Genomic DNA, 27,421 nt, shown 5'->3' on the forward strand with positions numbered 1-27,421 from the left:
AGAGGTGTGCACAGGGGAATTGAGTATGTCCAAAGTATGGCAAAACGACTCTTATTAAGTAAGTATATTCAATGTTAAGCTACTCTTAGCACACAGATGAACTTTGTGGGTAAACAATTACTGACTGTAGTCTATCTGTTGCTCTGTACACTGTCACCCCCTGTTCTGCATTTTTTAAATTATTTTTCTCTGATTTCCCCCCCTAATTTTCTCCCCTAATCTAGTCGGATCCAATTACCCTGATTGCATTACACTTCACCTCTACCAATACAACCCTCCACTGCTGACTGATGAGCTTCGCAACTGACACGCCCCCTCCGACACGTGTGCAGTACCGACTGCATCTTTTTACCTGCACTAGGCAAGATCATATGTAGATCAGCTTTGTGTACAGACAGCCACACTCTGATCACATTATCCCTCGTCTCTGTGCAAACGCCATCAATCAGCCAGCAGAGGTCATAATTGCATCAGTTATGAGACGCCCAGCCTGCCAGTAGCAGAGCTGAGATTCGAACTGACAAGCTCAAAATGTCCGCTCTGGTGTGCTAGTGTGTTTTTACCACTGCGCCACCTGAGCGCTCCAGGTTCATTTAAAAAAAAAAAAAAAGGTTTAAATCAAATATTATTAACACTCATAAAAAGTGAAAGGACCTTAAAAAGCATGAGGCATGAATTTGTGGTAGAATACGCTTGAGGTGCACTTGCAAGTTAAAATGTTCTCACTCAACTATGTACAAAAAGAAATGAGACGTGTTTTAAATGCAACATTTTTATTATATTAAATAAAACTTAATTTAAAAATACTTGCTTTACATCGGTTAACATTAGTAAACAGTGAACAGTAAGTGAACAGGACAAGTAGATTTTTAGGTAAATCTTAGAAAAGCTGTTAGGTAGGCACTAAATAATACACTATATGGATGAAAGTATAGACACACCCCTTTTAGTTTTTTGAATTAACGTGTTTCAGCCAAACACTTACTGCTTATAAAATTGTTGTATATGTATAAAGGAAATGATCCGTTTTCAACTTTAAGCAGCAATTGTGTAGGAAAGACCCTTTCCTTTTTTCAGCATGACTGTGCCCCTGTGCACAAAGCAAGGTCTATAAAGACATGAAGAATAGCTTGTTTTAAAGAAACTCCAGTGTCCTACACAGAGCCCTGACCTCAGCTCCACTGAACAGCTTTCAAAATGAATTGAAACATCAACTGATACTTTCCTGACCAACATTAGTGCCCAGCCATATAAACGCTATTTTGACTGAATTCCCAGAGACATCCTTCAAAGTCTTGTGTGAGAGTCTTTGAAAGTCTTAGAGAAGTAGCCGAAAAGATCACATAGAGGTCACTCTATTTTAATACCTTTTGTTTTTGAATTGGAATGTCCAGCAAGCTCATGGTCAGGTGTCCAAATACTTTTGTCCATATAGTGGGTATTTTACGTGTATTTCTTTCCTACACAACATGACATTTTCAGTGTAAATTAATTAAACCAAGACACTTCAGTCCCCATATAACAAAAAAATATATATAATCCAGATGCTCAGGTGGCAATTCTAATCTGCTAACCCTCCACCGCATAGAATCAAGTCTTATGCCTCGATTTTGAGGGTCAACAGACGATAGGAGAAGACCGGGTGGGAGTGACAGTGACTCCTATTGTCTGGTTGAAAACCAGCACAAGCGACAGAAAAAGGCAGAGAGGCGGGTGCAGCACTGCAAATGTGCTAAAGCTTTTTATAAAGATCCGCTGCTGGCTGGTAAAAAGATGCAAGTAGCAGCAAGAAGACCACATGTCGGGGGGTGGAACTCCTCGACCAGCGTGGGAGATGTGCAATGAGTAGAGGTCCCCAGTGTGCACAGGGGAATTGAGTATGTCCAAAATATGGCAAAACAACTCTTATTAGGTAAGTACATTCAATGTTAAGCTACTCTTAGCACACAGATGAACTTTGTGGGTAAACAATTACTGACTGTAGCCTATCTGTTGCTCTGTACACTGTACTGCATTTATTTATTTTTTATAATTTTTCTCCGATTTTTCCCCCTAATCTAGTCGTATCCAGTTACCCTGATTGCATTACGCTTCACCTCAACCGATACAACCCTCCACTGCTGACTGAGGAGCTTCGCAACTAACACACGCCCCCTCCGACACGTGTGCAGTACCGACTGCATCTTTTCACCTGCACGAGGCGAGTCCATATGCAGATCAGCCTTGTGCACGGAGAGCCACACCCTGATCAGCATTATTCCCCAACTCTGTGCAGGCGCCATCAATCAGCCAGCAGAGGTCACAAGGAACCCTTGTCCGGCTCATCCCACCCTGTGAACTACAGCCAATCGTTGTTCATGTAGCCGCTGAGCCCAGTCGGATGGCAGAGCTGAGATTCGATACGATGTATTCGAAATCCCAGCTCTGGTGTGCTAACGTATTTACCGCTGCACCACCTGAACGGCCTGTACTGCATTTATTAATGGAACAGGAGCCCCATAGGACCCTTAACCAAGCAGATGTTTGGGAGGTGAATTATTCTGGCAATAATGTAACAGGTGCAGCAGTGTTGTTGGGATTTTTAAATACTGTTTAAACTCACAGCTACTACAGCTATTTTTTTTTGTTCATGCCTAATGTATTTATCTTCCAGTACTTCTAAATAAGTGGACACCCTCGGATTAGATTTTTGGTTGGAGCAAAATCCCAACAACACTACCGCACCTGATTTACCGATTTTAGTACAGCACAGACTACTCAAAGTATTGCAGTGCTAGTGTCATTTCAGTTCTGAGAACAGGAGCAGATAGCCTGAAAGTTCATCTGTGTGGTAGGTGTAGCTTCTAATAATTAGTGAACGTACAAATCCAACATTCGACAGGGTGCAGTTCAGTCTGCCTTTCACATTCTGGTATTTTGTAGTGTATAATACATTAATACATGGACTATTTCACATGCAGAATTTCATCGGATGCCTTTGGCCATATAGTTTAGTTGCAATTTCCACCTGTACGTCTACAACAACAAAAAACTTGAAACGGTTTTAACATCTATTTTTTATGAAGCGTGCACGTGGCACCTTGCATGATAATCTAAGTGCAAATCAGCATGTGTTAAATTGCTCAAATTGCATTATGAACTGAAAAAACACAAACTAGAATATTTCAAACAGTCAAGGTGTTAAAACATCACCAGTTTCCACCAATCCTTCATCTTCTTTTAGTTGGCTTTGGATTGTACCTAGAGCCGAAAAAAGAAAAGCTTCGTTTCAAGGTTAAAGTCACCGAATCATGCTTAACATTGACATTAATAATCCAATGTGGACATCAGAATTGATACTTGTAATTACATTATATGGCCTAAAGTGTGGACACCTGACCATGAGCTTATTATTTATTTATTTTCTACCCCCCCCCCCATGTAGCTTAGCCAATCCAAATTGCATTCGAGGAAGGTTTATTCACCTGCCCCACAACCCCTTCGATGCGTGTGTGTGCATTCCCTTGACCCCTTCTTTTTTTTCCCTATTTTATTTACGCATTTTCTTCCAATTTAGCATAGTCAGTTTGTCTTCGGCTGCTGGGGGATCCCCGATTGCAGTCGGGGTATATTGCTGCCCACGCCTCCTTCAACCCGCACGCGGCCCTTTGGCGAAACCCCTTTTCACCTATGCACTCTGAACAGGCGCCTCTCTATCTGCCAATCAGGGTCCTTACACAGTGTTTGAAGACCACACTTCCATAGTCCAGTCATCCCGCCCTGGCAGAACCGTGTCTGCTGCAGGCACTGCCAATTATGCCCACTAGATGGCGCCAAGCCGACCGGAGGCAATGCCTAGTTTCGAACCGAGGAGTTCAGAATCTTGGCGCTGGTATGCTAGCGGAATATCCCGCTGCGCCACCTGGGCGCCCCCTTGACCCCTTCTCACACACGGAGAGACACGCACCCATCTCCATGCTCCTCCACTTCTGCACAGTCCCATCGGGCTGTGTTTAGAAGACCCCGCCCCACTTATTAGTTCGTTCTTTTCCCACCCAGCAGACTGATGGCCCAGATGACCTCCCATTCCAAAACTATAAGCATTAATAGCGTTGTCTCACAGCTTTTTGCAGCTATGACAGCTTTCACTTTCAGTATTCTTTATGGTTTTCCCACAAGTTCTTGGACAGGGTCCAAAAAGCATTTGTGAGGTGTGGCACTGATGTTATGAGACAAGACCTGGCTTGTTCAATGAGGTTGAGGTCATGGCTCTTTGCAGACCACTTAAGTGCCTTCATAGCAAACTTGACAACCCACATTCTTATAGACCTTTATGCACTGGGGTATAGTCATACAGAAACAAGAAGCTCTAAAGTGTAGCCAGAAAGTGTGGCTTTGTTAGGAGAGGTGTCCACATAATTATGGCCATACAGTGTTTGCACAGATCAAAATCAAACACAGCCAAGAAGGTCAATGTGAACTCAGCCATGTTTACTGTCCTGTTGTCTCTGATGTGCTGTTCCCAGTCTATGCTCAATTGGTTACGCAGTATGATTCAGAGTTCAAACACTGGTAGGACGCCGAGCTCGGTGTGTACGGCTGAATGGTAGCACTTACACTTCAGCTGGATACCGTCTCTAGGCAACACGTCCCGGCCTTTACCAAACATGTTTCCGTTTGCTGGCCTGTTTGTCACTGTTCTTCTCTATTTCTCTCATTCCTGGCTCTCCCAAGAAGGACCCTATGCGAGGTCTTTTCATGAATGACTATCCTGGTCAAGGTCGCGACAGGTCTAGTTTCACCGGGGAACACTGTCAGGGGTGTTCTTGTTTGTCACATAAGTGTGGACTTGAGTGGTCTGTTTTGATACCCGGCCGGTCGCTTGAACTTAGACCTCAGTGACTCAGTGATGATGGGCTAGCATTATAGACCGCTGCGCCATCCGAGTGCCTGTGAGGTCTTCATTCAAATCAGAGGTTTGACGATACCCAAACTTTTAAATTTAATATGCCACACAAGACCATGAGTTTTCCATACAGAAATACTGTAAAGAATTGGGATTTCACTCATTTCTGCAACAGTTCTTTTTCTGTGACTGAAGGTTTGGTTTGCATCATTTTAAACAGATCAGTTGTTGGACTGTAGGCTTTGTTTGTTAGTTAGGATTTTAACGTCATGTTTTACACTTTGGTTACATTCATGACAGGAACGGTAGTTACTCATTACACAAAGTTCATCAGTTCACAAGGTTAATGTCAAACACAGTCATGGACAATTCAGTGTCTCCAATTCACCTCATGCATGTCTTTGGACTGTGGGAGGAAGCCAGAGCACCCAGAGTAAACCCACGCGGACACGGGGAGAACATGCAAACTCCACACAGAAAGGACCCGGACCGCCCCACCTGGGGATCGAACCCAGGACCTTCTTGCTGTGAGGCGACAGTGCCTGTAGGCTTTGTAAAAAAAATGCTCCATGGTGTAAAAAGTTCTATCATGTCCTCGAATTATTATCTTTTACTAAAAGCAAATTCAAGTCGGCCATGACTTACTTTTAAAACACTGTCCACAGTCAAGCAAGCTGTATATTTCCTTAGGCTTTGGGGCTGCTGTAAAATAAATATGCTCTTGCTCCTGCTTTGACTTTGCCCATGTGATCAGCAACAGACTAAAAGAAAATTTTTAGCTGCAGATTTTGAAGCACAAGCGTCTTTCTTGTATGGCCTACGAGGAAGAATAGCTCACTCGACTGTGGACAGCTGTGGGCAAACAGCTTCTTATTTATGCACGACATTTCTAAGGGTTCTTGGATTACATTTGACGCTATATTACAAACGAAAAGGAAATATGGCTGGATGGTCGAATGCATTTTAAAAAGGACTTAAGAACAGGTCTGTCATATAATAAGCTGAAGGTACTTCAGGTAAGCAAGCTTTACACTTTCATAGGCATAGAGGCTGCTACAAAAGTAAGAAGCCACTTCTAAGTTGCTTCAGTTTTATGTTGCGGAGGCTTCTAGCTCAAAGGCTACTGCCATGTAAAGCTCACTTGACTGCTGTGGTCTAGCAGCTTCTAATTCATAACAGACCTGTTTAGAAAGGAGTTTGGACTGCATATGACCATCTGCACAAATTCCTCTCAGCATGAATTATGGGATTTAGTCCTGAATATATATTTTTTTAAGTGGGGCAGTCAATGAAGTTACCTATCAGTCATAATTACTAATAATAAATTAGTATGTCACGGCACAATGATATATGACATATAGAGCTTTATACATATCGAACTGTCTGCACCAGGGTCAAGCGACCCACATTTTGTCCATGATTTTTACTGCAACCCAGGAAACACAAACAAAGCATGAAAATGGAACACAAATTAAAATATAATTAATTAATGAACATGGTGGCAATCTGGTCCCACTGTGATTTACATGATGTAATGTAAAGCCCCCACATGGGGGTGTACATGGACAAGTTCACTTCATGTAAATGTACCTGTTAAAATTAGTTTATTTAATTATTAATATATTTCTCTGAGACTAATTTTTCGCTACCCACCCAAGGGTCATGACCCAGGGTTTGACAACCCTGACCCAGGGTCTACACCATAAAAGGAAAATATCTCAGCACTCGCTAGACACTTAACAGACACAGCTGGAGGTCCCTGAGAAAGGGGAAGATCAGATGGGTGACTACTGTCTGGTCAAGGTGTGATTCTGCGTACATGCTTAGATTCCTTACACGTTGGAGTGAGGACCACAACAGACTGGAGCATTACATACTAGTACCTGAATCTACCTTTGCTGTTGCTCTTAAGCCTAACAACTAGCACTGGCAGTTAACTGGTTGGCTTACTGCGTTTTAGGAGCTAATTGTCTCTGGCTGACCCCACTTTGATTTGCTGTGGTTAAAGGGCAGCCAGTGACATCAGTATGTTGGTTGGCCTGTTTGCCTCAATATAAGCCAGTTAAAAGGTGACATACCTGAAAAGGTCATCTCCCATAGTTTCCTCTCGTTCTTGCTGCTTCTCCTCCTGAAAGAAAGTGGATCTCAAAGTAAATTTCAACTGGATTTTTCATCTTTTACCTTAATCTAAAAGCTTTAGGGTCGTGCATGGGTGATCAAGCAGATAGCTGATCCTCAAAAACCCAATGAACTGCCATCAGGTCAAAATTATGAAGTTTTTTTTTTGCATTTCTCCCCCCAATTTTCCTCCCAATCTAGTCGTATCCAATCACTTTATAGCATTACACTTTCTCTCTAGTACTGACGATCTCCACACTAGTTGAGGAGAGCCAAGAGCACCCCCCCCCCCCCCCCCCCCTGCATCTTTTCACTTGCACCTTTTCACCTGCACGAGGTGGAAGCCCGGCAGGCTTTTTATTATGATCAATCTCACCTCTGCAGCATCTCTCAGCCACTCCTCCAGTTCTGAGCTTTTGCTGTGAGTATGAGCCACCAGATCAGAGCCACCTATGATTCTGGGCAACCCCTGAAGTCCTGGAACAAGTACCTAGTGTGCACAAGGAAAATGAGATCAGACCTGATACACACACAGTATATCAGAATGCAGTAGTTCTGACCTTGCGGAAGCGTTTGAAGTTCTTGCCGTTGGGATCTCGGGTTTGTAAGGGCTCAGTTCTCGACCTGCAGGAAGCGCTCACGGTGAGGGACGTGAATTGGACTTGCAGTAGTCTCCTAGGAAGCTCTGGGTCATTCTCAGTACCAGACTCTGAGCCCTAAAACCAGCAGAAGCAAAGAATTGTTTTAATTTATTATGTAGAGTGCATTAAAAAATATTTGCACCCTGACTGTTTTTTTCATATTTGTCACACTTGATTGTTTCATGGATTCTTGGTATACAAATGTAAATATACATTTAGTGTAAAACAAGATTAAAGTTTGCTTCCTTAGAACTGACCACGTTTTATTTATACTTGGGTTCCACTTAACCAGAAACATCCAGTCTTTATTACTACCAGCTTTGCTGATTCTGAACATTGCTTAAATAGCAGTGTGAAGAATATTAATGGGTCTCAACAAGCAGTACATTCATCTGCAAGTAAAAGAAACTCCAGAAGAATCGAACCCAAGACCTTCTTGCTGTGAGGCGACAGTGCTACCCACCTAGCCACTGTGCCACCCTGAATATCTGAAACAAGTGTGAATCAGTAAATGTAATATGCCTTTCTACCTTGGGTTCTTGTTTGACTTCAACCATGTCGCTGGGTGGGTCAAAGCCGCTTGGTGCCTTTGTAGCCTACAGATTAAAAAGAGACACAATTTTCCAGTTACATTTAAACAGAATGTAACCTACAACAACAGCAAATAAATTCATTAGACAGCTCAAAAGTGAAGGGAAACATCCAATGTGGTAACAAGTTAGAAAACTCCCATAGTGAATCCAAAGCCAGGATCCACATACTGGCTTGTTGATGGTAGAAAACTGGCCTGTCCAGAGGAAACCCAAATAGACACAAGAAAAACATGACACAGCCTGTAACTAAAGATAGGTATTAAAGCTGGGCTGTTGGAGCTGTGGTAGATTTTGCTGCCATGTCAGTTGCTATGGCTATTATCGTGGCTGAATAAAAGGTTCCATCTTTAAAAAGTCAAAGTGGGGATCGATATGTTTATATATAGGAATTTATGGAAAGACTCTATATGGATTAGGGTGCTGTTTGAGTAACTGTGAGGGTGTAGAGTTTAATGTCAAACACAGTCATGGACAATTTTGTATCTCCAATTCACCTCACTTGCATGTCTTTGGACTGTGGGAGGAAACCCACACAGACACGGGGAGAACATGCAAACTCCACACAGAAAGGACTCACAGGGTATAACCCAGAACCTTCTTGCTGCATGTTGTGGCCCTATATTGTAGCATATTTATTTATTTGGGTTTTTATGCCATGTTTAACACACGTGTCATTTAATGGCAAAATAGGTATTACGTTTCTGACTGTTTATTTTATCTTGTCTTTATATTTTGGTCCATTTTTATTTTCATTTCCATTTCTATGGCCGCAAGGTAGGTTAAAACTGACCTTCTGTTGTCTTGTGTAAGAGTTTCTTTTATGGTTTTAGGCATGTGTACCTCTTGTCTTTCCTTGGTGCATTTGGGGCATTCTATTAGAATGTGTTTTATTGTAAGGTGTTTGGCAGAGTTGACATGTTGGGGGGGGGGGATTTTGCATCTTGTGTATACGACTTGATCTATGTGTCGTCCCTGGTGAGTTCTTGGTTTAACATTGATGTTTGGGTAGAGTTTAGATTGTAGCATATAATTGTGGTGCAACAGCTGTAAAAATGTCAAATAATAAAAAATAAAGGACGCCTGTCCTAGACTACAGTCTTGCTTGACCAGCAAGGGTGTCCTGCGACCAGCAGAGGTCGCCAAAGAGCAGATGGAGACAGCTGAAACGCTCTACTTCTAGCAATGAAAAGGCTCTACTAACCACAACAAATGAAACCTCCTCTTCTTTGACGTCTGAAGATCCACAGCTTTCTTTTTTATGCGTGGACTTGTGGTCTTCCTGTTCCAAATCCTCCATCTTATTGGATGATCTCTGTGCCCTCATCTGCGAGTGCGAGTCCTTATTGCCACTAACTGAACTGGGCTTGTCCTGCTCAGACGTTTGGCTAATGTCATGTACACCATGCTGTTTCAGTGCTTTTGGCTGATTGCTGGACGTAGCATTCGATTTCCAGTCCTGCCCATTACTGTTTGAGCTGCTATCCCCTCGATCCAAACACTGCTTCTTAGTTGCCGCTGGCTGCGCAGGTTCATCCATATCCTCCGACATGATGGATTCAAGCTCTTCAAGGGACAGGTTTAAATCAGCAGATTCTTCAGGGTCCTGGTCTGGCTCTTTTCTCTTCTTACTGCCTGAATTTAGACTGGAATCACAGTTCTCATTGTGCTTTCTCTCACCTGAACTCATACCAATACCAGAGCCCAAACCAAGACTGGTACTACATCCAGATCGTGGGTTGTGTGCATGCTGGTTTTGGGAAGTGTGTGAGCTTGTTTGTTTTGCAGCTTTTTTCAGGGGTACGGACAAGTCGGAGTTCTTTGTCTCCTCAATTTCTTTATCCTCAGTGTCTAGTCTGGCAAGTTTGGCCTCGGAGAGTTCAGAGTCGGCAGCACCTTCACGCAATCTGGAGAAACACACCAAAAGAACATTCATTCATTCTATTTATCCTGGTCAGGGTCACGGTGGGTCTTATTCAGTGAGCAGAAACAGACAGGTCGCCAGTACATCATAGAACACACACACGCACCCACACTAACACGCACACTTAAAGCAATTGTTAGTAGACTGTGTGTCTTTGGACTTGTGGGAGGAAATCACTGCAAACTGAAAACCACACAGACACAGGAGAACATGCAAACTGTACACAGAAAGGCCCTTCTTGCTGAGAGGCGGCAACAGTGCTACACACTGCGCCACCATGCCACACCCATTTCATATTCCTTTCAAAAGATGCACTGGTCAATATTTCATTGTTCTTACTGAGACAAATAAGATGGAAATATTTAAGGAACACACAAAATATATTTGTATATATTGCAGAAACAATGTACAGTATTGCAGAAACAATGATCAGAGCAAGCTACTATTCACAAATGAAAATGTGGCAGAATCCACAGTTAAATGGCCTGCATCTTATGATACTTTATTCCCCTTTAAAGAGCAAAATTCTTTTCGGTCAAATATATAAAATGTAATGTTTACCACTGTTTAGATCACCTTTTCTATTATATATATAAATATATACTGTATATATATACAGGGGTTGGACAAAATAACTGAAACACCTGGTTTTAGACCACAATAATTTATTAGTATGGTGTAGGGCCTCCTTTTGCGGCCAATACAGCGTCAATTTGTCTTGGAAATGACATATACAAGTCCTGCACAGTGGTCAGAGGGATTTTAAGCCATTCTTCTTGCAGGATAGTGGCCAGGTCACTACGTGATGCTGGTGGAGGAAAACGTTTCCTGACTCGCTTCTCCAAAACACCCCAAAGTGGCTCAATAATATTTAGATCTGGTGACTGTGCAGGCCATGGGAGATGTTCAACTTCACTTTCATGTTCATCAAACCAATCTTTCACCAGTCTTGCTGTGTGTATTGGTGCATTGTCATCCTGATACACGGCACCGCCATTGGATGCACATGGTCCTCCAGAATGGTTCGGTAGTCCTTGGCAGTGACGCGCCCATCTAGCACAAGTATTGGGCCAAGGGAATGCCATGATATGGCAGCCCAAACCATCACTGATCCACCCCCATGCTTCACTCTGGGCATGCAACAGTCTGGGTGGTACGCTTCTTTGGGGCTTCTCCACACCGTAACTCTCCCGGATGTGGGGAAAACAGTAAAGGTGGACTCATCAGAGAACAATACATGTTTCACATTGTCCACAGCCCAAGATTTGCGCTCCTTGCACCATTGAAACCGACGTTTGGCATTGGCACGAGTGACCAAAGGTTTGGCTATAGCAGCCCGGCCGTGTATATTGACCCTGTGGAGCTCCCGACGGACAGCTCTGGTGGAAACAGGAGAGTTGAGGTGCACATTTAATTCTGCCGTGATTTGGGCAGCCGTGGTTTTATGTTTTTTGGATACAATCCGGGTTAGCACCCGAACATCCCTTTCAGACAGCTTCCTCTTGCGTCCACAGTTAATCCTGTTGGATGTGGTTTGTCCTTCTTGGTGGTATGCTGACATTACCCTGGATACCGTGGCTCTTGATACATCACAAAGACTTGCTGTCTTGGTCACAGATGCGCCAGCAAGACGTGCACCAACAATTTGTCCTCTTTTGAACTCTGGTATGTCACCCATAATGTTGTGTGCATTGCAATATTTTGAGCAAAACTGTGCTCTTACCCTGCTAATTGAACCTTCACACTCCGCTCTTACTGGTGCAATGTGCAATTAATGAAGATTGGCCACCAGACTGGTCCAATTTAGCCATGAAACCTCCCACACTAAAATGACAGGTGTTTCAGTTATTTTGTCCATACATACATACTTTTTTATCGTTCATTAACTGAGGACACAAATTTTTTGCCCAATCTTGACTTGCTTACAGACTTTATCTGCTCAACAGTCAGTGGTCACCGTTGCCAGATTCCCCTCTTAATGCTGTTACATACATTTTCAATAGGAGACAGATCTGGACTGCAGGCAGGCTAGTCAAGCGCATGCACTTTATGTCTACCAAGCCACACTGTTGTAGTACAAACAGAATGAGGCCTGGTATTGTCTTGCTGAAATAATCATCGCATACACCTTGCATTGATGGTATTTTTACATATATGCAAGCCACTCATGCTATGTACACCAATGCACCCCGGTACCATGAAAGACATTGGCTTTTGCACCTTTCATTGACATTAGTCTGGATGGTGCAAATTATTCCCAATTTCGCACGAGAAATATTAATTTTGAACTGACTGAAATTTGGAACAAAGCAGTGAGCCACAACCTTTTTATGCTTGCATAGCCGAGCCTTTGATGGATCCTCCTTTTTATACCCAAGCATCAAAATCTAAATGTATTTATATTTACAAAATCCTAGTCACTGGAAAGCACACTTGGCACTTGGTGTGCACTCAGCGCTGGTCCCAAGCTCAGACAAAAGTAAAAAGGGCATTAGTCATAAAAATTCAAATAAATCAGTCATGCAGACCCCTAGAAATAGCAGCTTTGGCCATGCAGTAAAATTTAGGACTTACCTTTTCTTGCTGACAGGTTGGAAGTAGCTAGCGAGTGACGTCTGTTTCTGGGGGGATTTTTTAATCATGGCACTGTTGTTTAAAGAACCTTCAAATCCCACAGACCCATCATTCCTTCTAACAGCTGATTCTGTCTTCTTCTCTTGTGCCTCCTCGCTGGTGTTCACTGATGACTTTACAGACTTAGAGCTGGTGATTGGAGGCTCCGAGACTATTGCTGCTTTTCTCATCATTGCTGACTGTCTTGTTGACCCCGGTGGATTTGTGGACTGTTTTTCTGGAGTCTCACCCACTGCTGTGGTGCCACACACATCCATCCTGTAAAGGAAAGAATGATATATTTAGGCCAGCTACAGACATAATACCTGTGAGTAGTAGTAGTGTGAGCAACTGCTCACCATGGTGATTCATGCACATTGTGGGAAATGAAACTGCAGTGTACATGAATAGAAAATGTCTATTTATAATTTCATTTGATAAGATAAGATAAGATAAGATAAGATAAGATAATCCTTTATTAGTCCCACAATGGGGAAATTCACATTGTTGCAGCAGCAAAGGGATAGTACAGCACTCAGTACAAAAAATAGACGATAAAAAATAAAAATAGTACAATGTATAACAATAATAACAAAAAGTCAGAAAAACTCTAAAAACTCTAAAAATATTTACAAATAACTGCACGTGAGAATATTGCACATTGTAATAGTTACACATTACAGACGAAGAGCAGCACCTGGTCCTCCAGGTTGGGGGTTGGGCGTGGGGTTAACAACTCCACCCTGGAAAAAAGGTTTTGTTACAGATTCGCAAACAAGAAACTTAAGAGTCACTGAAGTTCTGGGAGAAGATGGACCCATGGCTGGAGAACGAATGATGCCTAGTAGTGCAAGCCTTAGGGAAGCTGCTAGGTGGACAACCATCATCTCAACCAGGACCACAACCAACATCGGAACATGGAATGTCAGAACCATGTTTGAAACTGGCAAAACAGTGCAAGTGGCGACGGAGATGAGACGCTACAACCTAGATCTCCTGGGAATCAGTGAGTCTAGGTGGACGGGCTCCGGACAACACAAACTAGCCACAGGGGAGCTGCTGCTGTTCTCAGGCCATGAGCGAAGCAAACGCACCCCACAGTCAGGGAGTAGCCCTGATGTTAACGAAGATGGCCCAAAGAGCCCTCATTGGATGGGAGACACATGGCCCACGTATCATCACGGCCTGCTTCCGCACAACCAACAGGAAAATCAACATGGATGTCATCCAATGTTATGCCCCGACCAATGAGAGTGAGGAGAACATCAAAGAGGATTTCTATAACAGGTTACAGACCATCATCCAGGCACGGCCAAGAAGAAACATCATTGTCGCCATGGGTGACTTCAACGCCAAGATCGGCAAAAACAACCAAGGGTTTGAAGAAATAATGGGACAAGAAGGATTGGGGGAAATGAATGAGAATGGGGAGAGACTTGCCAACTTGTGTGCCACTACAAACCTAGTCATCGGGGGGAGCTTTTTCCAACACAAGCGGATACACAAGGCTACCTGGGTGTCACCAGACCTCAGGACTGAAAATCAGATTGATCATGTTTGCATTGGAAAAAGGTTCAGAAGATCACTGGTAGACGTACGGGCCAAAAGGGGAGCAGATGCTGCATCGGACCATCATCTACTGAGCGCCTGCATAAAACTAAAGCTGAAGAGAAACTGGACAGGGAAATCCAGTCAGCGCCAGAGGTATGATATCACTTCCCTGGGGGAAAAAGGCAGGCTAGAACAATTTAAAAGCACACTCTCAAAAAGGGCCCAGGTCCTACAACAACAGATGGAGGAAAAGACCATGGATGAAAAGTGGCAGAGCATTAAGGAGGCAATAACATCAACATGCCAAGAAGTGCTGGGTTACAAGAAGCAGGGACATAAAGAATGGATTTCAGCGGAGACGTTAAAAAACATACAGGAGAGGAAAAGGAAGAAGGCAGATATGAACAACAGCCGCACACGTGCTAGAAGAGTCAAGGCCCAAGAAGAATATGCAAAGGCAAATAGAATAGTTAAGAGGGGTTTAAGAGCAGACAAGCGAGGATATATGGAAACACTTGCATCCGAGGCAGAAGATGCAGCACAAAAAGGTAACATGAAAGAGCTGTATGCCAAAATTAAAAAGCTCTCCGGCAAATTCAACCAACCAGAGAGGCCAGTGAAGGACAGAGATGGGAAAAGTATTCCAGGAATAGAGCAACAAAAGCGAAGATGGGCAGAGCATTTTAAGGATCTCTTGAATAGGCCTTCTTCACCGAACCCAATAAATATCCAGCCAGCCAGCTGTGATCTCCCAATTGCCTGTGACGTTCCATCAAAGGAAGAAATTTCTATAGCCATCAAGCAACTGAGAAGTGGGAAGTCCGCTGGACCTGATGGCATTCCTGCAGAAGTTTTGAAGGCAGACGAAGTCACCATGGTGAACATGATCTACCCCCTTTTTGAAAACATCTGGGAGGAGGAAGATATTCCATCAGAATGGAAGGAGGGCCACCTGATCAAGCTCCCAAAGAAGGGGGACCTTAGCTCCTGCTCTAACTACAGAGGGATAACATTGCTCTCAACCCCAGCCAAGATTTTTAACAGAGTCCTCCTAAATAGGATGAAGGACGTGGTCGACCCACATCTTCGAGAACAACAAGCAGGATTCAGGAAGAGTAGATCCTGCATAGACCAGATTACAACACTAAGGATTATCCTTGAGCAATCCTTGGAGTGGAACTCACCTCTGTATATCAACTTTATTGATTACGAGAAGGCTTTTGATAGTATAGACAGACAGACCATCTGGAGAATACTGAGACACTATGGGGTGCCGGAAAAGATAACCAACATCATTAGGAACTCATATGAGGGAATGACCTGCAAAGTGGTACATGGCCAACAGCTCACAGAAGCATTTCACATACGAACAGGAGTTAGACAAGGATGCTTACTATCACCCTTTCTTTTTCTGTTAGCGATAGACTGGGTAATGAAGACATCAACTGCCCAAATGAGGAATGGCATCCAATGGACACCTTGGTTGCAACTGGAGGACCTAGAATTTGCTGATGACCTGGCACTTTTTTCCCACACTCACCAACAAATGCAGGAGAAAACCACAACCATAGCAACTCACTCAGTACGTCTTGGCCTCAATATACACAAAGGGAAGAGCAAGATCCTCAAAATTAACAATAACAACATAACCCCTATCAGGCTAGAGGGAGAAGCACTAGAGGAAGTGGAGAGTTTCACGTTTCTTGGAAGTGTAGTGGACAAAATAAGTGGGACCGATGCCGATGTAAAGGTACGGATTGGAAAGGCAAGGGCAGCTTTCCACCAGCTGAGGAATGTATGGGGATCGTCTGAACTGCCACGCAACATCAAAATCAGGATTTTTAACTCTATGGTGAAGCCTATACTGCTGTATGGCGCGGAGACCTGGAGGACAACAGTCAACACCATGAGTAAAATCCAGACATTTATAAATACCTGCCTCAGGCGGATCCTAAGAATATACTGGCCAATTACTATTAACAACCTGGAGCTGTGGCATCAAACAGGGCAGCAGCCCGTAGAAGAAGAAATCCTCCAAAGAAGATGGAGGTGGGTCGGCCATACCCTTCGCAAACCTGCATCAAATATAACAAGACAGGCCCTCTTCTGGAATCCACAAGGGAAAAGGAAGAGGGGCAGGCCAAGAAACAGCTGGCGCCGTGACCTAGATGCGGATGTGAAGAGGTCGGGGTACACATGGGGACAACTGGAAAAGATGGCCCAGAATCGCGATGACTGGAGAGCACTTGTTCGTGGCCTATGCCCAAAGTTGGGTGGTAAGGCGTAAGAAGAAGAAGAATAGTTACACATGGGGAAAAAATTGCACATTTTAATGAATAATAATTTAAAGTGTGTGTGTGATCTATCTGGAGCAGTGCTGGTTGTATAATCTAACAGCAGCAGGAAGGAAGGACCTGCGGTACCGCTCCTTCCCACATTTAGGGTGAAGCAGCCTGTCACTGAAGGAGATATTAAATCAAGTAAATCGGTGTCTTCTAGTTTATTGCAAACAAAGAGGAGACAGTTTGCAGGGGTGTTTATTATTCTAATAAATCCTGAGAGCATTTTAGAAATTTGGCTTATTGGTCTGCTTAATAGTCAGTGCACTACACACTATATGGCCAGTATAGAAAATTGTAACAACAACAACAATAAAATTAATTAATTTGAAATAGTTAGTGGCACAGCGGTAAATTACGCTAGCCCACTACCGCTGGTATCCAGAGTTCAAATCAAAGACAATTGACCGTCTACAAATTGACATGATTGGCTATGTCTTAGGAGGGGTATGTACAACAGATTACTGTCCGGTGTGTGTTGTGGCATTTGCACACAGTGATTCCAGGGAAAATGGACCCAACGTGACCCTGACCAGGGTTAAGGGGTGATTAAAACATGAAAATGAAATGTATAAAACAATTGCATTTAAATGCCACTTGGGTGGCGTAGTTGGGTGGGTACACTAGACCAGGGGTTTTCAAACTTTGACCCACATTCTGTCCATGACCCAGGCAACACAAACAATGCAACACAGTCTTACTCTCTCTGCTCTGCTCTGCACAATCTGGTCCCACTGTGGTTTATAAGATGTAACATAAAGCCTCCACAAGGTCGTATTCGCGTACAAGTTTATTTAATTATTATTATTTTTCTCGGCTCACCAAACCCTGCACTAAACCAGCATTGCTGAGATTTGCTGTTGGATCTCAGCTGTGCTATCTGAAGCCCTGCAATGGACTGGCGCCTAGTCCAGGCACCTATTCCTGACCAGGATAAAGCAGTTAAAAACAAACAATTATATTTATATTAATGCCCATGGTTTAAAATGGTTAGATATCTGAAAAGTCATATCACTCCAATATATCACTTCACTGACCCACAGTTGTTAGGTAACGATAAAGCCCATCTTACCTTTAGCAAACAGTTTAACCGTAAATAGTGAATAGACTGGACAGTATAACTGATTACCCATTCTCTGTGTTGTTTTGACAGACTTTAAAGAATCATGTGACATTAGTGGGATTCATTTCAGACCTGTCATACCCATTCATGATAATCCATAATTTAGGCAACCTGGCATGTGGTTGACAGACACACAGCCAATAAAGCCTAAGCACCTGCAGCCTTTATTCTCTTTACCTGCAAATTAAAAAGGTGTGTACAGATTTCCGTCTACAAGCTCATTCTGTACTAAAAAGGGTGTGTTGTTTTACCTAGGTTCCTCCAAATCTAGTTGTATGTGATTATCTGATCGCATTTTGCATCCTCTACTGCTGCTGACCTCGACTTCTGACCTAGGAGAGCTGAGACTAACACACACCCCCTCCACAGATGGGTTTATATGGAGATCCATATCACCGTGAGGAGCGTGCCACACCCATGTCCATTATTCCCCATCTCTGTGCAGGTGTCATTTATCAGCCAGCAGAGGTCATAATTGCAGCAGTTATTAGGAATGCACTCTTACCCTTGGACGAGGCAATTATTGTCCGTATAGGCACCTGGCCTGCCAGTAGCAGAGCTGAGATTCAAACTTATAAGTTTTAGATGTCCTGTGTGCTAGAGCGTTTTACTGCTGTGCCACCCGTGCACAATAGGCTGCGTTCTTTGTTTATGTTTTCATTTTTTACAATTCTTTATTGTGTAGCTTGTTTCATTTCATAGTTTAGTTAAATATTTTCATTATTTACATGACTTTTATTGTAATTTAAAAAAAGATCAAAAATGAAAGGAAAAGACAGTCCTCGTCAACACCCTTACATGCCAATCCACCACTGCATTAGATTATTGCATAGAAACAAGCAACCTATGGAATTAAATGTATAATAGAAGACATTGTTTCTTTTAAATACCACTATCAAACAATACATTTTAATCTACGTATATTAATATCTAGGACAATCAAGTAAAAAATACTACCTGCTACTACTCTGAGATTGCTCAGTGTTGGCTGCGTAGGCAGTGATGTTTAGGGAGGCAGCAGGAAGTACAGTCTCATCCACTGCTGCATTCTGGGAAAGTGTTCCACCAGGGATGACTGGCTTTACTCGAACAGATTCTACAAGACAAAAAAAGCTTCATGCTTTTGTTTATTCATTATTATTTACCAACAGTGCATACTAATGATCAACTTTCAGCACCACGATTACTGGCATGCTTGATTAAATGTTTTTATGGTTTAATATAACAGAAATCTGTCCAACCAAAGATTTTTTCAAACAAAACCATGTTACAATTATTGGTGCCATAAAATATAAAGTATCTTCTATTTTATATTTGGCTTAAGGTTCACTGAAGTGTTGGTTAAAACAAACATGAATAAGTTTAAAGTGTAAACCTTAATATCTATGTTGATGAGAATATAAACAAGTCAGGGTGCTTGGTGGCACAGAGGTAAAACACGCTAGTCCACCACTGCTGAGACACGAGCTCTTCAAGCTCTAAACTCTGCTCTGCTATCAACAAGTCGGGCACCTACACAGACACGATTGACTGTCTGAGAAAGAGAGGGAAGGAGGGTGGGCCAAAGGAAATGGAGATCAGCGTGTGACTCTCTGTATGTGATACTGATCTCTGTGTGAACCCACCTCATGCAGGTGAAAAGAAGTGGTAGGCCACTGCACATGAGCTGGAGGGTGCGTTTCTAAGGTACGGCTATCCTAACGGCTCTAATTGCGAGACAAGCCCAAAAAGCTTCAAATGACTAAGGTAATGAACTGCCTCTCTACTGAACTGGTCTCTACTGATTTTATCTTTGTGTTTTCTGTAAAATCTTCATAGCAATGTCACCCTGATTTTCACCATATGCCAGTATGCCAAAAATATGTCCAAGCCCCTTTCAATTAAAAAGTCCTAGAGCCTTAGCAATGGCTTTGTAACCCTTTCCAGATTAGTATATCACAATAACCTTGTTTCTTATCTCTTTCTGAATTTCTTATACTTGCAGCAATGTGCTGCATGTTGAGACCTTTTAACTTTTTACACACTGCTAGAAAGGTTCTATTTAAGTGATGTTTAGATTAAGGCTGACAGTTATCAAACCTGGGTGTATCTATCTATTAATTAGTTGCTTGCGTAGCTATGGGGCAATTGTTTGTTTGTTTGTTTGTTTTATTAGGATTTTAACGTCATGTTTTACACTTTGGTTACATTCATGACAGGAACGGTAGTTACTCATTACACAAGGTTCATCAGTTCACACAAGGTTAATTTGAACACAGTCATGGACAATTTAGTATCTCCAATTCACCTCACTTGCATGTCTTTGGACTGTGGGAGGAAACCGGAGCTCGTGGAGGAAACCCACGCAGACACGGAGGGAACATGCAAACTCCACACAGAAAAAACCCAGACCGCCCCACCTGGGGATCGAACCCAGGACCTTTCTTGCTGTGAGGCAACAGTGCTACACACATAGCCACCGTGCCACCCCTATGGGGCAATTCATTGTTCAATAAATGAAATGATTGTTTAAAAACTGTCTTATATTAAATTTATTTGACAATCTAAAATAAATTGTTGGGGCAAACATTGCACTGCTTTCAAGTGATTGGATGAATCATTTCGGTATCCCTGTGAATCCACTTATTAGAAGTAGCTGTTATTTTTTAAATTAAAATATTAATTCAGACGACAATTTAAAGCAAATAAAAAGCCTGATGTTTATTGTACTCATTTTTAGAAGTAGTTTTTCCTCGACAAGGTTACAATGTATTTGATCATAATTTCATTCTGGTCATTTATTTATTCTAGACCTGTTTATTTCACCAAGCCATGCAATGCCCTGCATAAAAGGTAGCACCTGTCTTCAGTGTGGATCCAGAACACTAATTACAAAACACTTTAGAAAGGGTAGGTAAGTAAAGTATGTTGTGTCAGTGTTTAAACTTACCGGAATCCAAAGAGGCACGGGGATTGCAGTAGGTCTGATTGTTAACATAGATGGCAGCCAATCCGATCTCAGATTCAGTGATAAAGCGCAAAGCATTTCTATGTCAGCAAAACCAAGAGAATAAGAGAGTGGGAGAAAGAATAAATAGATTTGCTGAATCAGACAGAGCTGCTGAATTGATGGCTCTTTATGCATTTTGTCTGAGTAGGCACCATGGTGCCATGATTAAGCAGGTCTATTTTAGAAGAACAGCCAGCTTATGTAACACTGGTCAATCGAGAAGGCATTCGTATATTATTGTGATTAACCGACAACTCCACAAAAGAAAATAATGGGGGGAGAGGGAGGGATTTTGCTGGAGATCTAGAAATACTTATGGGGGTGGATTCATTAAATTCAGCTTTGGTTTACACTAAACACATCAGTTGTTAAACATTTTACCCTTTAATTAATAAAAAAAAACATTTACTATGATTTACATACACCGATCAGCCATAACGTTAAACCACCTCCTTGTTTTTACACTCACTGTCCATTTTATCAGCTCCACTTACCATATAGAAGCACTTTGTAGTTCTACAATTACTGACTGTAGTCCATCTATTTCTCTACATACCCTTTTAACCTGCTTTCACCCTGTTCTTCAATGGTCAGGACACCCACAGAGCAGGTATTATTTAGGTAGTGGATGATCTCAGCACGACAGTGACACTGACATGGTGGTGGTGTGTTAGTGTGTGATGTGCTGGTATGAGTGGATCAGACACAGCAGTGCTGCTGGAGTTTTTAAATACCGTGTCCACTCACTGTCCACTCTATTAGACACTCCTACCTAGTTGGTCCACCTTGTAGATGTAAAGTCAGAGACGATCGCTCATCTATTGCTGCTGTTTGAGTTGGTCATCTTCTAGACCTTCATCAGTGGTCACAGAACGCTGCCCATGGGGCGCTGTTGGCTGGATGTTTTTGGTTTGGTGGACTATTCTCAGTCCAGCAGAGACAGTGAGGTGTTTAAAAACTCCAGTAGTGCTGCTACGTGTGATCCACTCATACCAGCACAACACACACCACCACCATGTCAGTGTCACTGCAGTGCTGAGAAGGATCCACCACCTAAATAATACCTGCACTGTGGGGGTCCTGACCATTGATGAATAGGGTGAAAGCAGGTTATAAAGGTATGTAGAGAAACAGATGGACTACAGTCAGTAATTGTAGAACTACAAAGTGCTTCTATATGGTAAGTGGAGCTGATAAAATGGACAGTGAGTGTAGAAACAAGAAGGTGGTCATAATGTTATGCCTAATCCGTGTATGCTGCAGTTCACTTATTTTCTACATGTTTAAGTTTCTTCATATTTGGTTATTTTGGTACGACATCTCTAGTAGTCTTTTAAAATAATTTAGCCCCCACTTTATTTAGCACCAATAAAAAGCTAGACATGTTATGATATGAAAATGTCAGATCAGAATACGCAGACAAATACCTGTCAAGTATCTGACCAACAGAGTCTGCCCATTTCTTGCAGGCAGAGGGTACAAGAGTTTGGGAGGATCCTGTTACCACATCAACAACACAAGTTTCTGTGGACTCTAGAAGTGACAGAGGCAGAGAGCCCTCCTCCAAAAGCTGACTGCTTCCACCTCCACAACTGATGGCCTGACTTAGACGTTTCATCTAAAAAAAAAAAAAAAAAATTAAAAAAAATTAAAAAAACACACACACACACACACACACACACACACACACACACACACACACACACACACACACACTGTCTTCTAGTGGCTTATAGATAAGCCAATATTAATTTAGCGTGTGTCTCCATACGCAATATGACTCTGATAAAAAGGTGATAAGAAGTGGGCGCAAATTGGACTGTGTGGTACACCAACTGTCCTTGATCAGAAAGGGTTTGTGCAAGCGGAATCAGATTCACAATTGAAAATTTAAAATGAAAACAAGGGTGGCGCAACGGTAAAAACACATGCTGGAACCAGAGCTGGGATCTCGAATACATAGTATCAAATCTCAGCTCTGCCTGCCGGCTAAGGCTGAGCGGCCACATGAACAACGATTGGCCTGTTGTTCAGATATGGGCGGGACTAAGACAGATGGGGTCTCTCTCACATGACTGGTGCAATTACGACCTCTGCTGGCTGACTGATGGCGCCTGCACAGAGATGAGAAAAGAGTGCAGCGTACACAACGCTGAGCTGCACTGCACTCGTCAAAGTGCAGGTGATAAGATGCATACGACATGCTGCCCACGTGTCGGAGGGGGCGTGGGTTAGCTTCGTTCTCCTCAATCAGAGCAGGGATCGGCATTGGTGGAGAGGAAGCATGACGCAATCGGGCAATTGGATGCACTAAAAATGGAGAAAAAGAGGAGAAACTGCATGAAAAAAAAAATTTTTAAAAAGAAAATGAAAACAAAGGGAATTTACATTTAAATCATTAAATTGAGTCATGTTTCTGAAAGCATTTTTTTTTGGCAAAACCAGTAAGTAAGTAAAATGTCTGTGGATCCTTCATAGTAATTTATTAATCGTTATATTACTATTTAATTTGGTCCAAGGTCCAAATAAGAGAGATAAAATTTTAATACTCTTACCTGTTTGGTGTTAAGAAAGACAAATTTTTTGCCTGAGAAAAGCATCTTTCTCTCCGGTCGAGAACCAAGGTCCACCTTGTCCTTTTTTAGAGAAGGCTCATCTATCCCAGGCCTGAAGCTAAACAGACAAAAAATAAATCTAAATTAAAGTCATTTCCAGCAAGTGCACATAACCAGAGAAAAGGATTTCATGAATTTAAACACAAGACTAAATACAGTTGCATAAAATTTTTATAGAAAATAATTTTCGGCAGACCTAAAAGTTGTTTTACTTTGGCAGAGCTGGCAGAGAGAATATTGTTCTGTCTATTCCCAGCTGCAGTAGACACAAAGGCATCTTTGTTATGTTACCCTATGTTACGTGCCCTAGAATAGTGTTCCCCAACCACCGGGCCGCGGACCGGTACTGGTCCGTGGGTCATTTATTACCGGGCCGCACATAAAGAATAAATAATTAGAGATCGCTACAAGAGCAATTAAATTTCCAAAACTCTTCGGGTGTTACTGTCTCCAATCACCACAAGTTGGGAGCAGCATCTTCATGCATTGAAAAAAGCTCAGGATTCACACTGATTTTCCATTCTATAGTTATTTTATTTTAAATCCTCCCGTCCCCGCCGGTCCGTGAAATTATATCTTATATGAAACCGGTCCGTGCTGCAAAAAAAGTTTTTCTTGTCGCCCAAATCACTTATCACCGTTGCCTCTGTAGACCAGATGCATTGCAGTAAACAGATCACTTTACCTTTCAGCTTTAGGTAGTGTTTTCCTCTGCTGGACGGCTCTAGAGAGCTCAGTGAAGAACTCAGGTTTCACTATGGGCCGACAGCACAGCAATGCACAGATCGTCTGCACAGAATAACAGAATTAATCACATGAATGTTTTAAATGAATGTTTTGTTTACATCTCATTAACATTATAAACTGTTTAAATGCTAAATTCAGAACAATCAAATAAACCACAGTACAATATCTGAATCAAATATCCTAAATGAAAAGGTTGTTATTTAGGGACAGCCAATATAAAGTCTGGCTAACCTTAATGGTGATTTTTACAGAAGGCATGACGAGATGAGTGCATTCCTGAGACCATGAGTTGAACAGACGCCCCCCTAAGGACTCTACAGCCTTAGAAAGAGCTGCTTTTCCTTCATTATCCACACATGATGAACACACCAACACATCAAGTTCCAGCCTGTGACAATAAAGAGTGAGCCCTGTTATAATACACTGCTGAATAATCAATAAAACAACAGTAACTACGAGTGTTTGGAGAATGACCTACTTAAACTTGCTTTGGAAGACCCCGAATAAGAGTCTGTCTCCAGCATGCAGGGTCTTGGTGGAGCCAGTCTCTAGTCGCTCATCATTGACCGAAGTGCCATACTTAGAGCTGTCCTTTAGCGTGACTGTCTGCAACAACAGAACCAAAATCTCAATTGCAGAGTCATCTCTCAATAAGAGAGGGAAAAAACTAATAATTGAGTTTGTCAGCTGCTGAGCAACACCCACAATCAAGTGTCAAAGCTTAGATTCATCCTTAGTATGTTGGATGGCATATATAAATTTATACTTAAGGGTCAAAAGTATGTGGACACCACCGCTAAAGATTGAGTTCTGTTGTTAGTCAGAATCAGAAGCAGAATCTTTATTTCGTCAAGTACCAGGTGTACAAGGAATTTGTCTTGGTGCAGGTGTCAACACAAAAAGAAACACTATATTTAAACATAGTATAAAACAACAAAGCAGTGACATAAACAGTACAGCATCAGTCAAGGTGTGCAATGAAGATGTACAGTACAGTACACTGAAAGACTTCAAGTATAAAAAAACTGTGCAATAGATATTTCAAGTAGATAAGGTGCAAATGTGCGTAAGGGAAGATTGTGAGAGACACGTGTGATGCGCAGCATGTATGTTAAAGTCCATGTGCATCTGTTAAAGCGGAGGAACGTGGGAATAGTCCTTGTTAAGAATGGTAATGGCCCGGGGAAAGAAGCTGTGGAGGTGGCAGTTGGTCCGAGTCTTTAAGGCTCTCACTCTCGGTCTCCAATGTGATGTAAACCGCTGGAAAAGTGAGTGACCAGGGTGTGAAGAGTCAGCTATGATCTTCCCTGCCCTCTTCCTCGTCCTCAAGGAGTACAGGTCTTCAAGGGTATATTTTATCATGGATAAAATAGTGTTTGTGTGTGTTACGTAAATAAAATGATGCAGCAACAAAGTTGCACAGCTGATCGAAAGAACTATTGCCTACTACTGTGCTAGAGGGTATTTACAATTAATAAACTACTAAATACTTCCTAATGTGGTTTAAGATGCTATACATTCTTTCAAAGCGCAGCACAACAGCAGCATTAAAGCCACCCCACACCCATTTACACACCTTTAAAAAACAGGTGATTTAGTCTGACTTTTCCAACCTGTTTGCATCTAATTCCTGTACGGACAATAGTTGCATGCAAATATGTGTAAAGTCCCAAAGACTTCTGCAACTATTCCACTTTAAATGAGAAATCATCATCCAAGTGGAAACAAATCCACTACTTATAAACTACTATACAGTTGTAGTTTTACTTGTGATTTCTTACCTGTTCAGTGACAGTGAGGTGCGCATGTACACGGCTGATCGACTGGTCGCTGGACAGGATGATGTCACAGTTCCTACGGCCCACTACATACTCTTTACCGGCGAGTAAAGAAACTGCTCCTAGAATCAAAGCGCAATTTGTAAAGGTTCTGTTAGACACTTCATTCATTAACCATTTTACCACCAGGGTCGGTCCAATTTACTGGGCGCAAGGTAGGAAACACCCTGGACACGCCAGTCCATCGCAGGACACACACACACTCAGGGGAATTTTAGTTTCTCCATGTAACCTGACATGTCTTTAGACTGTGGGAGGAAACCGGAGCACCTGGAGGAAACCCACGCAGACACTGTGAGAACATTCAAACTACACACAGTAAGGCCCTGGACTGCTTCGCCTGGGAATCAAACACAGGACCTTCTTGTTGTGAGGTGACAGTGCTACCCACCGTGCCACCCTGTTTTTCTTTCTTCTAATTCTTTTATTCCAACAAAATCCAAGTACACATACTTATACTTGCATACCCTCAGTAAACATTTCCTTACTTAGAACCAATCTAATAACACAAATCTGAACAGGTCTAAGAATTTTATTCTATAACCTGGATGCTAGTACAGAGAAAAGCCAGACAGACAAGAACGTGCCCTGATTGGTGCTACAAAATTATTGGTAACTTACTTTATATCATTTATTTACATTTACATTACATTTTCGGCATTTAGCAGATGCCTTTATCCAAAGCGACTTACATTATAGTTACAACTGAGCAATTGCGGGTTAAGGGCCTTGCTCAAGGGCCCAACAGCAGCAATCTGACAGAGGTGGGGCTTGAACCAGCGACCTTCTGATTACTAGTCCAGTACACTAAGCACTAGGCTACGGCTTGCCCTAATTTTATACAGCTGTTTTACAATTGGGGGTGGCACGGTGGCTAAGTGGGTAGCACTGTCACCTCACAGCAAGAAGGTCCTGGGTTCGATCCCCAGGTGGGGTGGTTCGGGTCCTTTCTGTGCGAAGTTTGCATGTTCTCCCCGTGTCTGCATGGGTTTCCTCCCACAGTCCAAAAACATGCAGTCAGGTTAACTGGAGATGCTGAATTGCCCTATAGGTGAATGGGTGTGTGTGTGTGTATGTGTCTGCCCTGCGATGGACTGACGTCCCGTCCAGGGTAAGCCTTGCGCCCATTTAAAAGCTGGGATAGGCTCCAGCACCCCTGGATATAATCTGGATATATCTGGATATAAAATATGTAAACTAAACTATAATAAGATACTGTGCGGAACACTGTGACCCTATGCTAACTGTCAATATTTTGACAGCTAGCTGAATGAAAATAATTAGCGTGTTAGCTAAACCAAGCTACCTGTTTCCGACTCTGTAGGCTGGAGTTTCCACATTGCGCCTCTTCTTACTAAGTACAAAATAATTAATATAGATTTAAATTTCCGTCATGACAGACGTAAACTGTCATAGAAACCCAAAACACAAACACGGCGTCCTATATA

The 27,421-nt window shown here is 42.4% G+C and overlaps 1 protein-coding gene across 1 annotated transcript; it reads right to left on the bottom strand.

Annotated features, from left to right (window-relative positions):
• Positions 1-756: 756 nt before the first annotated feature.
• On the bottom strand, positions 757-27,421 carry nbn (nibrin). Its single transcript, XM_062990994.1, has 16 exons — positions 27,280-27,421; positions 25,917-26,035; positions 24,614-24,741; positions 24,367-24,523; positions 24,074-24,177; positions 23,329-23,446; positions 22,201-22,391; positions 20,714-20,811; positions 18,742-18,880; positions 12,733-13,050; positions 9,439-10,141; positions 8,175-8,240; positions 7,564-7,719; positions 7,380-7,493; positions 6,964-7,013; positions 757-3,240 (listed from the first exon to the last, which is right to left on the bottom strand). Exons 1-16 carry the CDS (start codon positions 27,311-27,313, stop codon positions 3,210-3,212), a joined length of 2,526 nt encoding a protein of 841 aa, XP_062847064.1. The 5' UTR covers positions 27,314-27,421; the 3' UTR covers positions 757-3,209.

This window comes from Trichomycterus rosablanca, chromosome 3 (genome assembly GCF_030014385.1).
Source record: "Trichomycterus rosablanca isolate fTriRos1 chromosome 3, fTriRos1.hap1, whole genome shotgun sequence".
NCBI classification, from domain to species: domain Eukaryota; kingdom Metazoa; phylum Chordata; class Actinopteri; order Siluriformes; family Trichomycteridae; genus Trichomycterus; species Trichomycterus rosablanca.